Source organism: Myotis yumanensis, unplaced genomic scaffold, assembly GCF_028538775.1.
Source record: "Myotis yumanensis isolate MYYU_CA2020_CCGP unplaced genomic scaffold, mMyoYum1.0.hap1 SCAF_19, whole genome shotgun sequence".
Classification (NCBI taxonomy): domain Eukaryota; kingdom Metazoa; phylum Chordata; class Mammalia; order Chiroptera; family Vespertilionidae; genus Myotis; species Myotis yumanensis.
Window position 1 is genome coordinate 9,998,173 of NW_027223770.1, and position 15,978 is coordinate 10,014,150.

Here is a 15,978-nt window from a genome sequence, read left to right on the forward strand (position 1 = left end):
GCTGCAAAGCTATTTGTGCCAACAGCTGAGGCGTGGCCCTGGCCCACGTGTCCCTCACGGCCTGGCTTGACCCTGGACTCTCTCCTCACGAGCTGTCTTGGGTGCCTTGGGTGACAACTTTTTAGCTCCTGGTACCTCATCTCCCAACTGGACCCTGAGCTTTTTAATTTAAGTTCCAGGGATCCCTTACACACATCATGAGAGAGTGTGGATACACAGCAAGTGCTCAGTGACTGCTCATTTTCTCAGGGATAAAAGAAAATATTGGACAATATAAGCATCTGCAATCTCCTTGCCCCACCCACTTCCCATCTCCACCCCAGAAGTCTTTTTTTTTAAAATATTTTTTATTTTAGAGAAGAAAGGAGAGGGAGAGAGAGATAGAAACATCAATGATGAGAGAGAATCATGGATCGGCTGCCTCCTGCACGCCCCATAATGGGGATTGAGCCCGCAAACCGGGCATGTGCCCTAACCAGGAATTGAACCCTGACCTCCTGGTTGATAGGTTGGTGCTCAACCACTGAGCCATGCCGGCCGGACCACCACAGAAGTCTTGTTGGCTGGGTCAATTCTTGTGTTGTTTTGCAGTAATCGGCACAGGGGGATCTATCTACATATTATACATTAGGAGCTGGTGCAGAGGACAGAGGATCAGAGAGGGGGTGTTTTTGGGAACATGCAGAGGGGTTGGGAAAAGACTTTGAAGTAGCTACAGGTGTGTGAAAGGAAACAGAGAGACAGGACTGGAATTCTCATGGGAGAAGTACTAAATTATTTTCATTGCTTTCAATGATACTGTGGGATTCCTATTTCTTGCAGTCCCGCACCAGGCTGAGGCTGGACCACTGAGGCCCTGGGTTAGTTGGGTTACAACCAGATACGGTTCCAGTGGGAAAACCTGAGGCCAGACCCAGAGGACCCAGTGCTCACCTTTCTTCTCCAGCTTCTTCATGTCCCTCAGCTTCTCCACGTTGTGGGGGTCATTGAGCCACAGCTGCATTCGCACAAAGGGCTCCCGCCCCTTCAGGCTGAGCTTGTGCCAGGGTTTGGGCCGGGACAGCAGGTCGGACACGGAGCCCTGCGTCAGGCCCAGGATGCTCTCCCCGAATAGCCGCTGCCCTGGGGACAGGGGCAGGGACAACTGTCACCCTGGCAGAGGTGCTCTCAGGAGAGATAAAAAATGGGAGAGGCAGAGGGGAGAACCCAGGATGTCTCCACTAACTCAGACACGGCGGGAACCTACACCCAGTGTGGATCTAGAGGGGACCTTTCAGCAAAATAGAAGACGGAGTTGGGGGGAGGGGAGGCACGGCGCGGACCAGACAGCTATCAACAAAATTGCTTTCATACTTTAGATTTTCTTCACTCCTAGGAGATGCCTGAAGTTGTCTGCATACTTCATATGTATAATTAGTATCACCTTGTTAGAGTAATCTGACAGATTCTAGCAAAACTTCCATGTGCACATCCTCTGACCGAACACTACCACTGGATCTACCCTCCAGCTGTACTTGCCCAAGGGCACAAAGATGCATCTGGACTAGTTTCAGAGGCAACAGGAAATTGGAAACAACCAAAATGTCAACCGGTTGGGTAAAAAATGTAGGCCATCCATGGCCTAAAACACTACAACAGTGCAAAAAAATGCAGGCGGCCTAATTATTCTAACATGGAAGGATGTCCACGATGTGAATTTTTAAAAAGCAAGCTGGTCCTGGCTGGTTTGCTCAATGGTTAGAGTGTCAGCCTGTGGACTAAAGGGTCTTGGGTTGACTCCTGGCCAAGGGCATGTACCTCTGTTGCAGGTTCGATCCCTGGCACCAATTGGGGTGCGAGAAGGAAGCAACCAATCAATATGTCTCTCTCATGATGTTTATTTCTCTCTCTCTCTCTCCCCGACCCCCTTCCATTCTCTCTAAAAAAATCAATAGGAAAAAACATGTCCTCAGGTGAGGATTAAAAAAATAAAAAAATTCTTTAAAAAGTAAGCTGTAGGGCAGTACGTGTATGTTGTATAATTGCATCTATATAGAAAAGAGAAAAGAAGAAACTAGTGACATATATTCTTGTGTGTGTTCAGAAAAGTATCAAAGATACATAAAAACTGGATTCTGATTGGGAGGTGTGGGAGTTGTTATTTATTTACTTTCAACTTATCTTAATTCTCTAGGAACCCAGGTCAGAGTTAGATGCCTCCTAGAGGGTCTTGGGTGCTCTAGGACTGCTGGGTGGGCTGGACCCCAGTGCCCTGCGATCTCACTGTGGGGATCTCACTTAAGAAGAGTGGGAGCTAACCGGGTGGGAGGCAGCATCCCCCAGTCCCACCACCCCTTACCTAGGTTATTGTCTGTGAGAACCTCCTTGACCCTCTTGGTGATGGAGTAGGTGTCTAGCTCGGGGGACATGGCCACAATCTCCTGGATGCCCCCTGTGGTCTGGCTGCCCGAGCACATCTTCCCACTCAGTGAGGAGCTGGAGCGTCCCTCTGGCTGCTGGTTCTCCTTGCTGCTCTCCAATACCAGGCTCAAGGGCTCCTGGGAGCTCTTCTCGGGCTCCGTGGGGCTAAGGGGTGGAGATGGTGAGGACCTGGGTTCGGTGGGACTGGCTGTGGGCCAGAGAGACGGAGAAGGTGGTTAATGCATAGTCACACACAGTTCAGACAGTCTTATTTGTTAGAGCCAAGAGCTGGCAACAATCCATTTTGCAGCCACCACAGTAATATCTCAGGCAGGGACAGTCCTGGATGGGAAAACCAGCAGATGAAAGTTTACATAGTCGCAAAGTATCTCCCCACAAGATACTTATTGGTTACAAAGAGATACCTGGCAGATACCTCCTCAACCAAGTGATCAAAGGAAACACCACCAATCATGGGTCAAATCAACAACGGGCGCCTCCTGATACGATGCGAAGCGAGGACACAGCATTGCTTCGGTGATATTCCTGCTGGAAGGGTGCGGCCTGAATCTGATCACAAGAAGCACCAGACAAAGCCGAAGGGAGACAGTCTCTAGAATAACTGGCTTCACTATAATTTCTTGCTCGTGCTAGATGTCTCCCTTACCAGATAACAACGATGAGGACAGTAACCAACAAAACTTCCTTTCACTGAGCACTTACCACATGCCCAGTGTAGTGCTACGTGTTTTACGCCCATGATCTCAAGTCACCAAAAACATGCCTAGGAGACAGGTGAGGAAACTAAGGCTCAGAGAGATTAAAAAGGTATGTGCCCCAGTCACACAGTGACTATAGCAACGTCAGGACTAGAGCTCAGGTTTCCTCTCACCCACCGATCAGGATTTTCTGGAAGACAGGAGGTGGTGGTTCGTCTATTGAGTGAATAAATTTCGGCTGGGACCTGATTACCCTGAAGGTGCAGAGAGAAGCCTTAAAGTTCTGAGTAGTGCACCACAGCCCCAGGTGGCAGGCAGCCCCTGTCTGGGGTCTTGAGGACTCTATGGTCCCACCTGCCCCCAAATTGGCTGATCCTGGACATCTAGGCGACATCTGTGTGATGCTGGAACTGACATGGACATGTCCTCTGATGACTGTCACCAGCAGAAACACAAAGTTGGTGGAGAAGGGCCAGCCTGGGAAAACAAGAGGCTGTTTCAAGTATCCACCCATTGCTGGCAGGCGGGGGAAGAGGGCTGGGCTCAGCTGGAGTCTCCCCTTTACCCCTTCTTTCCATTCCTAGGCTCCATGACTTTGGGCAACTCTCTGAGCCTCAGTTTCCTCACCGAGGCAAAGTCCAAACTCCACCTGCCTATGTCTCATGACAGCTGCTCAAGGCCCTGTGCTAAGGATTCTGAGGCTGCATGCTGGATCCTTGGGAAAAAAGACATCAATCGGCGATTCTGATGGGATCAGAGGGTGGGGCTCCACATGTAAACTATTTTCTACACTTGCTTGGGCATCACCTGGAGGTTTAAAACCAGCGATAGATGCATCCCTCTGATTGAAGGAAGCAGGGGAGCAGGGACACCAGCTAGGAACACACTGCAGTCTTCCAGGGCAGCAATAATGGTGGCCAGGGCAGTGGGGCCGGAGAGAGAGGCAGTAAAGCAGATGCACGTGCCATCACAGAATGGAAGAGCGAGGGCTCTCCGCAGTTTTGGGGGCTGGTAGCACCCCCTCAAAAGAGCCCCATGGGCACTCACCTTGTGAGGCGCTGGGCTGCTGGCCAATGGCCTGCCCAAGCTGGTCCGAGAGCCACAGCTGCATGCGGATGAAGGGCTCCCGCCCCTTCTGCGTCAGCTTGCTCCATGGCTTCGGCCGGGACAGCATGTCGCTCACACTGCCCTGTGACAGACCCAGCACCTGGGGACCGGTGGTGCAGAAAGGGTGGGTCAGCAGGCCCCTGGAACACAGGCCATCACCTCCCCCCTCTCCTAAGACTCTTAGGGATCACTGGTCACTCTGTTGCCTGAGAGGCCAAGGCTGTTTTCATTTGTTCTTCATTTCCCAGGTGTGTGCCTGTGTAGTACCCTCACCTGCAGTGCCCTTCCCGATTTCCCTACATGTAAAAATCTACCTAGCTGTTAAGACCCCCTTAAGTGCCCCCTCCTCCAGGAAGCCTTCCTGTGTCTCCCACTTAGGTTACTCACTTCTCCCTCCTCGGCTTGTTTGTTTGCCTGCTCCTCTGCTATGGGCAGAGGTGATGTTAAAAAACTACTTAACCACTGGTACTGCGGGGGCACCAACCAATCAGGAGGCCCCTTTAGTGGCTGGACCAATGGAGGGATGGAAGGTCCTGCAGGAGGGGAGCTAAATAGTTATTCCTAGCCAGGTGGAAGTGTTTTACTGCTTTAACAACCACAGAACTGAATGCCAGCCTTTCCCATGACCCTTTCCCACAGAACCCAGGGACAGCTAGATACAGAAGAACTAGAGGCCCGGTGCATGAAATTTAGGCACTGGAGCGGGGGGGGGGTGGTCCCTCAGCCCAGCCTGCAGCCTCTCGCAGCCCAGCCTCTCGCAGTTGGACATCCTTAGCGCTGCACAGAGGTAAGAGAGGGTCCCACCTCCACCGCTACGCTCACCAACCATGAACCTGGATTCTGGCTGAGCGGCGCTCCTCCTGTGGGAGTGCACTGACCACCAGGGGGCAGCTCCTGCATTGAGTGTCTGACCCCTGGTGGTCAGTGCGCATCATAGTGACCGGTCGTTCCACTGTTTGGTCAATTTGCATATTAGCCTTTTATTATATGGGTTGAGCTTTTGGGGTCACAAGAACCTGGGTTCAAATCATGCTTTTGTCCTGTTCTTGCTTCTTTTCAGACCATGGGCACTTGGGGCTGTGTCATCAGGTCGTTCTCTTTCCCTGGGTCCCATGGCCCTGAGCCTCCTGCCCTACCTGCTCCCCTGCCCCTGTCTTCACCTTCTCCCCAAAGATCCTCTGGCAGATTCCGTTCTTGGCTAGCTTCTCCTTGACCTGGCGCGTCAGTTCCAGCGTGTCCACCTCACGGTACATGTAGAGCTCGTACTGCTCTGGGGTCAGGGGCGGCACGGTGGGCTTCAGTGTGCGGGGCACATATGTAGGGTAGTAGGCTAGCCGCCCGCTGCTGCCTGACTCAGAGATGCCCCCCTCGGTCTTGAGCTCGCCCAACTTTGGGGGTTCGTCCTCACCCCCAGCCACTTCATCCTCAGGGATTGTGGGAGCCTCATCCCCACGGGGCCAGGCCCGTCCATTTGGTTGGCCAGAGTAGCTGGAGGAGGAGGAGGAGAGTGAGGGTGAGACGGAGGTGTAGGGGTGGCTGAGCAGGCCGCGGTCTGAGGCCCAGTGCTGATCAAAGTAGCCAGCATCACCGATCTCTGACTTGACCTTCCGGATGATGCTCTGCACGAAGGCAGCAGGAGACAGGACAGTGAGGGATGTCTGTGTGGCACTGCTGCTGGTTCCCCCGCTGCCACTGCTACCACTGCTGTCCTCCTGCTTGACGTAGGTTGGAGCCCCATTCTGGCTCACAGCTGCCAGTGAGGGCCGCTCTGGGGGTGAAGGAGGTACTGAGCGGCCCCGGGGTCCTGCCTCCATCTCCAGGAGGGCCTGCTGCTGTGCTTGCATCTCCCGGCGTGCCTGTTCCAGAATGTTCTTGATGGCATCTTCTGAGGTGCTGGCAGAGGCTGTGCCATTAGTGATGGTCAATGGGGCTGTCAAATTCTTGGGCTCACCACCTGCGGGGTGGATGACAGGGTGACCAGAGGCCAGTCGTCAGGACATGGCACAAAGGGCAACAAAGATGGTGACAGCATTGGTATTTATGCCAGCAAAATGTTGGAGGTAATTTCTGTGTCCACCATTTGGGGATTGATTAAGTAAATTATGGTCCAACTGTTTGGCAGACTATTGGGCAGCCATTAAAAATCAGGTAGACAGTGAGATTTTAGCATATATGAAGAAAGTATTTATGTGGATAATGTGATATAAAAAAAGACTTGTCTTTTACATATGCTATGTTCAAAGACAAGAAAAATATTTTAGCACATAAAAGAGGCTGCTTCATTTGTTCTAACTGGAAAATAATGGCATGAACCCAAATACTCATGGAGGAGAGGATGGATAATAGTGGCATGGCCACACAACAGAATACTATACAGCAACGAAAAAGGAAGTCACTGTGCAAAACCACACATGAATCTTAACAACATAATTTTGAGCAAAACCAGCAAGTCCCAGAAGGTGATACAAATTATAATTCACTTTCTATAAAGCTCCAAAACAAGAAAAATAAATAATATATTATTTGGTAAAAATCTTTTTAATAAGTAGTAAAAGGAGCAATAGAACAGTGCTTCCCTCAGCCCTCTGAGTGGCTTTCCCTGCTCTGGGTCTCCCCACCCCTGGACCAAGCCAGATCAACACAGCCCTTTCTCTATTATCTTGTTGTCCAGTCTCCACCCCAGTGGATCCCACAGTCCCATTAAAAATAATTTATGAAAAAAAAAATTTATGTTGCTTTTCTGATTAAAAGGTAATACAGTAATGGAATATTATTCAGCCATAAAAAGAAATGAAGCAGAGATACTTGCTACAACATGGATGAACCTCAAAAACATGCTGAGTTAAAAGCTGCCAGACACAAAAGGCCACACGTTGTATATTTTCCACTCATACATAGATAGAGCCATAGAGACTCCCCTGTTCCCCAACTGCTGGATACTTAGGTGTTTCTAGTTTGTCATTGTTGTGACAATGATAAAAGAAAAGCTTGTATATAAATCTTTGTGCCCAATCTGCGTGGGGCATTGTAGGTTCCTCGCAGGGTAAACCTCCTTCCACTCCCTCTCAGGGACCAGGCCAAGGAGAGGACCCTTGAGAAACTCATGGTTCCCAGCAGCAAGCAGAAGCTTGGAAATCAGGTCACTTACTCTGAGTCACCACCAGGGGGCAGAAGACACTGAAAGAGAGTGGGAGTGCTGAAACCTGTTCTAAGTCAGCAACTGTCTTATAACCGCGTGCTGGCTGCACAGAAGCAACTGGGTTCCTAGCTGCAAGAAGCCCCAGACCAGGGGAGGGACAGCCACATTAGCAGAGTCATTTGTAACATAAGCAAATACAACAATAGAGACACAATGACAATATTAACGGTAACAATGGCTAACCTTTCAGAGGCACCTTCTACATGCCAAGTCCTAGGTTGAGTGCTTTGCCAGGATTGATCTAATTTGATCCTCACACAACCTTAAGGAGTATTAACACTACCCTCATTTTAAAAATGAGAAAATTCAGGCACAGAGAGGCTAAGTAAACTTGCCCAGGGTCACACAGTTAATAAACAGCAGGGTCAGAATTTGCAGCAAGACAAATCTGGCTCCATTGCACCAAGCATATATATGTAATTTGGGGGATCCAAGGAGAAGCAGTATACAAGCATCTGTGCAGTGGTGGGAGGCTTCCTGGAGGAGCTGACTTCTGAGTAAAGTCATAAAGTATGAGAAGTTGGCCGGTGAAAGGTGTCTGGGATGAGAATTAGGGGGATGAGAATGAGCATGATTATAAATAATGTGAGAGGTGTGGAGGGATTGGGAGGAGTCTGATGACTACAGGCCTTGTTGAGGAGTTGGGATTTTCTCCTGAGGGCAATGGGGAGCCATGGAAGGATTTTGAGTAGTAACATCATGACCACGTGTGCTCTAGAAAGATCCCTCTGGTATTTGGGTGGAGTGGGGCCTAGAATGTCATTGGTAAGACCAGTGAAGTGACTACGGCAGCAGTCCCAGAAAGTGATGACGGTGGCTCACTAGGCTGGGGGCAACTGGGGTGGGGGACGGACAAGTTTGAAGAAAACACTTAAGAGGGTGAGCTACACCATGGATGGGGTGGCTGACTGGCTGCCAGGGGTGAGGATAGTCCCTCACCTCACCCTGGGTTTCTACCACTGTGACAGGCTCCCAGCCCTGAGTGGGTGACTTTGAAGAGGGAGTGAGGGGAGGGGAAGACAGTGAGCTCTGTGTCAGACGTGCTGAGTTTGAGATGCCAGGAGGGTCCTGGTGGACATGGCCAGCCGTTGGCTTATGGCTCTGAAGCTCTTGAGAGGTGGCCCCCCAGCATATCCATGGCCCTTCCCTGGGACTGGTGAGTATGTAAAGGGGACTTTACAGACGTGATGGAAGTTAAGGATCATGATATGGGAGATTATCCTGAATTATCTGGTGGGCTCTACAGGATCCCAAGGATGCCTATGTGCTGGACTTGATCGTGGAGGAAGGGGCCATGAGGCAAGGAAGTGGGCGGCCTCAAGAAGCTTGAAAGGCAAGGGAATGATTCTCCCCTAGAGCCTCGGGAAGGAACGCAGCCCTGCCGACTCACTGACGAGCTCAGGGAGGCTAATCTTCTGCCTCACCCACCCCACCCATGAGATAATTTGTATTGTTTTCGGCCACTGAGTTTGTGGCTAACAGCAGCACTAGGAGATGAATCTGGTGCCCCATGGGAAGGTGTGGATGGCGTGGTCACAGAAGCAGGGGAAGCCAGACAAGTGTCTCCATGGGATATAGAAGGTACAGGTGCAAGGGTGAGACTAACAGTTGGGGTGAGGCTCAGGCCTCGGTGTGCTTGACAGCTCAGAACTGTGTGATGAAGGAGACATTCCGAGTTGTGTTGTCCCATATGGCCACCACTAGTCACCTATGCAATGGGGCCAGTGTGACTCAAGAAGTTGTAATTTTATTTAATTTGAATTTGAATGAGTATAGATGTGTGTGCCTAGTGGCTCCATATTGGATAGCATGGATCCGGCACTTTCCAGGCCTAGACTTTGCCTGCCTGCAGACGGAAAGAGGCAAAGAGGTTCTGACCTGTTTGGAATCCCCTCTGGATGGATGGCAGGGGATGAGGGGGCCAAGACTCTGCCTGCTGCTCAGAGCAGGCCCCAGAGGCTCAGGCCTTTGTCTGCCACACTCACCCCCTTTCTGTGACTCGATCTCCTTCTTGGCCTGCTCCAGGATGCTCTTGATGGCGTCGTCAGAGCCTGTCTCTGGTGTGCGGATTCTCGGGGTGATACTGCCTAGGAGAGGCAAGGAGGCATTTGTCACGGGGACCTGCATGTTGGGGGTCAGTCCCTGGAGCTGGGAAAGGTGAATGGCTGGGCCCGTCCTCCCAGGGCCAGGGCAAAGGCCAGGAGAGCACAGGCCAGACCATGAGTATGTGCAGTAGGACCACTGCTGAGCTAGTCTACGTGACACACTGTGGACCTTCAAGTGACTTGAAATAATAATAGCAAAACAATAATGATCAGCCACCACCATAGCTAAAAGTTCTCACGCAGTTACTATGTGCTTTATACTCATTTCACCCCGTGGAGGCTAGTGGATGGGAAGCTGAGGCACAGAAAGCAAGTGAGCTGCCTGAGGCCACCCCATGGGTGAAGGGCAGAGCTGAGACTCAAACTCAGGTGTTTGTGAGGTCAGAGCTTGGGCCCTTCAGATGGAGTAGCCTAAAAATTAAGCCTGGCAAGGTTAGTGATCACCCAGGCCATTTAATGAATGGGTAAACTGAGGCTTCAAGGTGCTTAGGGGGTAGCTGTCAGAACAGCCCCTGAGACCCAGCCTTTTCGCACCATTATTGAACTGTCCCATGAGGGCCAGTTGGGGAGAGGGCCAGTTGGGCACAGGCCTCAGGAAGGAGGGAGAGAGGATGCATTTCCTTATTTTACAGGGAGGAAAGGAAGGCACAGAAAGGCAAAGTCACTTGCTACAGGTCATACAGCTGCGGCTGTATGACCTGGCTCTGAATCCAGAACCCGTGTTCTCAGACCCTGCGGCCAGCACTCACCTCGCTGCCGCACCTGGATGGTCCTCAGAGCCAGCACGTTCTGCTCGTCCGACAGGAACTGCTTCATCTTAATGAAAGGCTCCTTGCCCTTCACCGTGAGCTTGCGCCAGGGCTTGGGCCGGGCCAGGATCTCACTGACCGAGCCTTGTGACAGCCCCAGCACGTAGTGGCCGAACACCCGCTGCCCAATGTTGTGCTTGAGCAGCTGCTCCTTCACTTGGAACGCAATCTCCGCCGTGTCCAGCTGCTCCTCCTCTGCTCCAGCACCTGCCCCAGCCGTGCTGCCCCCGCCACCATCAGTCGGCTCCAGGCCCCCAGGCGGCTCAGGGCCAGGGGCTGGGGTGGTAGGGGCCGTGGGGGGCTTGGCGCTGTAGAAGGTGGGGGGAAACACCAGCAGGCTGCCTGCCTCTCCCTTGAAGGGGGCCGGGGGCATCATGTGCTTAGACAGCAGCACGTCCCCTGCCAGTCTCTCCCCTGAAGCCAGGCTGGGGAAAGGGGACAGTGAGAAAGTTCGAGGGCCATCAGGGCCCAGGCTAGGGCCCAGCAGGGGCTGCCCTGGGCCTGGGGACAGGGGGTCTTCCGGCCCTGGTGGTGGCAGTGGTGGGAGCTGTGAAGGAGATGGGTAGGGCTGCTCTGTGCCCAGAGAGTCCTTGATGGAGTCCTCCTCCGAAGGGTCCTCCTCTAGAGAGAGACAGACAGAAGGAGAGAGGAGAGACAGACAAGAGAGTAAGACAGGGAGAGAAATAATGAGAGACATACACAGAGAAAGAGACACGAGAGAGATAGAAAAAAGAGAGAAATTACATGAGAGAAATCATGCATATGAGAGACAGACAGACACAGAGGGAGACAGGCAGAGAGAGAGTGAAAGACAGATGGACAGAGAGAACGAAGGAGACAAAGACAGAGAGAAACATACAGAGACAGAAATTCAGAGGCAGGGGAGAGAGGAAGTGGGGAGAAGAGGGGAGGAGGTAGAAGAGGGAAGGAGAGAAGTGCTATAGGCATCCAGTGTTGACACTGCTCTTTCTGCCAGCAACCCCTCCCCCATCCTCAAATCCCCATCCTTCAAGGCCTGGTCCAATTGCCTGCTCTGGGGAGCCCTCCCTCCTGCCATGAAGAACATTAACTGAGCACTTGTTATAGGCCCAGCACTGACCCTGAGGTGGGGAGTTTGGATTAATCCCATCCTGCAGGAGTACCCACTTCCCAGGCACCCGCCTCATCCATGAAGTAGGCCCCATCACTGCCCCCATTTTTTAGGTTAGGAAATGGAGGCGCAGAGTTTTGGCTGGGGCCGCACTGCTTAAAGGTCCTGGAGTCGCTGTGTCGGAGAAGGGGCAAGTGGCTGAGCAGGTGATTTGGGAGAGAGCAATGCCTGCTGCGGGGGTGCAATGTGAACGTCCCCCTTGTCCCGTGACCTCATCCTACTGCTCATGAAGGCTCGGGGCTGCGTGGAGCCTTCGGTGACCTTAGGAGGCCTGAGTGAGCTGTATGTCCTTGAGTATGTGTGTGAATGTGTGTGGACATCCTGTGGGACAGCTGCCAACTAGCTTAGACATGGACGGTGCCCAGCTCAGTGCCAGGCACACAGCAGGTGCTCAATCACCGTGCACTCCCATTCTCCATCACTCTCCTGCTTCAGTGGAAGGCAGTGGTCCGAGGGCATGGAGAAGGCCAGGGACCCATCACAGCCCCAACCCGGTCCCTTAGCCCCGAGAACATCCCCTCCCCTACCAGGGCTGGCCAAGAGACCTGGCTTTTCCAGCAGAAACTTCTGTGCAGGGAAGAACGCCTCCTTGGCCATGAGCAGCGAGTCCTCGGGCTTGGCCAGGCTCTGAGGAGATAAGAGGCCGGGCTGGGAGGGCGTGGTTGGTGGAAGGCTCTCACGGGCAGCCTGTCCCATGGGAAGAGTGGAGGGGACACTCACCTGGGGGAGGCTGCAGGTGCTGGAGGCCAGCTTCATGGCTTTCAGGATGCTGCCAGAGAAAGTGGAGAGTGTGAAGCAGCCGTGCTTCCCTGGCTTGGGGAGAGGCCTTGGGAGAGGCACTTCCACTGGCTTATCTTCGCTGACTGAGAACAACTGCCCTCACTCCCCTGGACCTGCACAACGCTGGCCTCATGGTAACAAGGCTTTAAGTCGGGGGCTTGTGAACTGGTTCCAGTGTTACCAGGAGGGGTGCTGTGCTAACCGACTCTCACACCGGCCCACTTGAGCTTATCTGATCAATGCATCATCCCCGTCTCCCCCCGAGGCACACCACCACCAACACGGCTGCCTTGCATGTTCTCTGACAGGCAGCTCTTAATGGCAAAGGACTGTGCACGACACCCAAAGTACCAGTGGAGAGGAGACAAGGGCATCACAAAGTGGAGTGTGGTGGGAGGGAGGAAGGTAACGGATTCTGCCAAGGGCCCTGGCCATCTGCTCAGGTGGCCCCGGCCAGGGAAGAGGACTGGGGTCTATGGAGCCCCACTACACAGTACCTCAGCTCTGTTTTAATTTCTTCATAGTCAGACTGTGCCTGGAGCTTCTCTTCCAGCTTCTAGAGGAGCAAACAAAGACAATGAGGCTGGGCTGCCCTTCTGTCTGGGAATGTCCCACCCATCTCCCATCTGCCCACCTGCTCCCCAAAGACCTACCTCGATGGCCTCGGACTTGGCTGTGAGCTGCCGTTCCAGGTCGGCAATCTGGTTGGCGGAGGCTTCCTCCAGCTCCTGCAGAGAGTTCTGGAGGTGCTGCACATCCTTCAGCAGCCGCAGGATCTCCCGATCCTTGGAGGCCAGGGCAGCCTCGAGCCGCGGGCCCGAGCACAGTGTGAAGTTCACCTTATCCTGAGGACAAAGGGGGTTTTTGAGGGGCTGCAGGGCTGGCCTCTCCACCCGAGTCCCAAACAAAATGGGAGATCCATCTGTGGTATGGTCTTAGTGCTGAGCCCCACAGAGCAGTCAGCCCATTTGACAGGCCCATGGCTTTTCTCTTTCCGTCTCCGAGCCTTGTCCAGGCTGGACCTACCAGCCTGGATGCCTTTCCCTCTATTCTTGAAACTAAACAGGTGGGAGGGGAAGTGAGCAGGAAAGGTTTTCTGGAGGAAGATGTGTCTAAACCGTGATGAAGTTCAAGAACACGTTAGAGATTTAGAAGATTGCTTGGCAGCATCCACTGAAGGGGAACATATGTGCTTCCACTCATTGGCATATATGCAGGAGAAACGCAGGCCCATCTGCACCAGACCCGGACACCAGGACACATGTTCACAGCAGCCCTCTCGGTAATAGCCCCGAACTGGAAACCCTCCAAATGCCTACCAACAAGAGAATGTGGATAGACTATGGTATATTCCACAATGGAATACTATACAGGAATGAAAAAGAATAATCTACAACTACTCCAACAACTCTCTCTGATATAATATGGAGTGAAGAAACCAGACACCAAGGTGTGTGTGTTATTCAATTAAGATCAGATACAAACACAGTTTCTGGGGGGCTGGGAACGTTCTTCTTGATCTAGATGCTGGTTATGGGGTGTGTTCATTCTGAAAAATTCAATGTGCTGTACACTTATGATATGCACATTTTCCCTTATGTATATTACTAGAGACCTGGTGCACGAAATTTGTGCTCTGGAGGGGGAAGGAGTAGTTCCCTCAGCCTGTGCCCTCATGCAGTCCGGGACCCCTTGAGGAATGTCCGCCTGCCAGCAGTCAGACATCCCTCTCGCAGTCCGGGGCTCTCGCAGTCCGGGACCCCTCGCTCCTAATCGCCCACCTGCAGTGGAGGCAGGAGAGGCTCCCACCATTGCTGCTGTGCTTGCCAGCCATGAGCCCGGCTTCTGGCTGAGCGGCGCTCCCCCTATGGGAGCGCACTGACCACCAGGAGGCAGCTCCTACGTTGAGCATCTGCCCCCTGGTGGTCAATGCACATCATAGCAACCGGTTGTTCCGCCATTTGGTCGATTTGCATATTAGGGTTTTATTACATAGGATACTTAAATAAAACATTTGCTAAAACCATGATTCAGCAAAAATCAAAATCATGACTCAGTAGAGTCAATACCATGATTCAGCAAAAATAACAAGCATGGCCCAGCAAAAATGAAAACCATGATCCAACAAACACCTGCTAGCATGACTCAGCAAAAATTCGTTAGCGTGACTCAGTAAAAAATCCAGTACCATAACTCAGCAAAAATCTTCAGCACAACTCCACAAATACCGCCAGCATGGCTTGGCAACAATCCACCAGCATGACTGAGCAAAAACGCCCCCCAACATGTAAAAACAGCATGACTCAGCCAAACTAGCTATTATGACTCAGCAAAAGGTTAATAGGGTCAGGATCAGGGGTGAGAGCTAGGGCTAGGAACTGGGATTAGAGTTAAGGATTAGGGTTGGGGTTGGGGTCAGGGTTAGAATGTCAGGGTCAGGATCAGGACCAGGGTCAGGGTGAGGAAGTGTGGGGATAGGGTGTTACCAGCAGAGGGAACAGCACAGACAAAGGTTTGGGTTTCTAAAATGGGTGCAGGATGTCTCCATTCCAGGCAGTAAGAGACCCATAGGGTTGGACGTGAGACCTTGTAGCCACAGGTCACATTAGGGGTGGTTCCTTCCTTTTCCTAATTTGCCACCAGCCCCAAGTCCCACTGCTTCTCTAGGTTTTAGGAAATGGTCCCTTTGTCCTGGATGAAGACAAAGAGGTTGCTGTTTGAGGGAAACTGAAGTCAGGCTGATTTTGAGTTCAGTTACAAATGAATCTAAGAAGCTTTACAAAAACAAATCAACACAAAACAAAAACCCATCACTGCCAACCCTGGGTATTCTTCCATGGAGATAAGTGACAATTAAAACAGGAAGCGGATGCCATTAACACATTAAATTAATTAGCATCGAGTGCCACTGTTCTGCTCAGAAAAGCTCACCCCTAAACTAGCCAAGATCCCAGTGGCTGATTAGCACAGGCATTTGCTGGGTTCCACCGGGGTTAATTAAGAACCATCAGCAAATTATCTCTTAGACATCCTCATGAGCAGACATCCAGGCACAGTGACACATACACACCGCCTCCTGGGACATAGACACCGGTGGACACACTGATAGCCACAACACACACTGACACACACAGAGAAATACACAGGTGTCAAGGAGACACACTCATGTGGACATCACCAGACACATACAGACATGTATATGCTCAAAAAGACCATTGCTCTTGTGGGCAAAAACCCAGACACACCAAAACCATATTAATAATAATAATAGCAGCATCAAATATTTACTGAGCATAGATTGAGCCAAGTCCCATTTTAGGCATTTTACATGTAATCCTTTTAACAGTCCTATAATGTAGATCTTACTTGTACAGATGAAGAAACTGAGGCACAGTTAAGAGTAAAGATGCAGTCATTTTCCAAAGGTCACAAACAGATGCACATTCCAATATTCAAACAGAAACAGACACAGGCCAGTGCATCAGGGTGGCAGGTAAGGTTAAAATTATGCTGGTCACTTCAGGTTCATGGGTGGAGACAATAAATTACCCTGGGGTAGACCTGTTATTATGTAAGGAACCGTGAATCTAATGCCTTGTCTGCAGAGATCTGGAAGTAGGCGGACCAATTTACATGAGGAACTCAAGGCTTTCTGAGAGAAGAGAGATGGAGACTTCTAAAATATGACACAAGGATAGGTTGGGGTGGT

The 15,978-nt window shown here is 51.6% G+C and overlaps 1 protein-coding gene across 5 annotated transcripts in view; it reads right to left on the reverse strand.

The window, feature by feature from the left end:
- The window catches only part of CUX2 (cut like homeobox 2), a 216,503-nt gene that overhangs the window by 6,919 nt on the left and 193,606 nt on the right, over positions 1 to 15,978 (reverse strand). For 3 of the 5 annotated variants that reach the window (XM_070399228.1, XM_070399224.1, XM_070399227.1), the window contains 10 exons: positions 12,923 to 13,114; positions 12,767 to 12,825; positions 12,210 to 12,258; positions 12,017 to 12,137; positions 10,280 to 10,960; positions 9,411 to 9,512; positions 5,387 to 6,180; positions 4,167 to 4,326; positions 2,339 to 2,608; positions 934 to 1,122 (listed from right to left, as the gene is read on the reverse strand). In XM_070399228.1, coding sequence (XP_070255329.1) covers positions 934 to 1,122; positions 2,339 to 2,608; positions 4,167 to 4,326; positions 5,387 to 6,180; positions 9,411 to 9,512; positions 10,280 to 10,960; positions 12,017 to 12,137; positions 12,210 to 12,258; positions 12,767 to 12,825; positions 12,923 to 13,114 — 2,617 coding nt within the window. The remainder of the gene's footprint in view (positions 1 to 933; positions 1,123 to 2,338; positions 2,609 to 4,166; positions 4,327 to 5,386; positions 6,181 to 9,410; positions 9,513 to 10,279; positions 10,961 to 12,016; positions 12,138 to 12,209; positions 12,259 to 12,766; positions 12,826 to 12,922; positions 13,115 to 15,978) is intronic. The other 2 variants (XM_070399226.1, XM_070399225.1) reach the window with 2 other exon arrangements.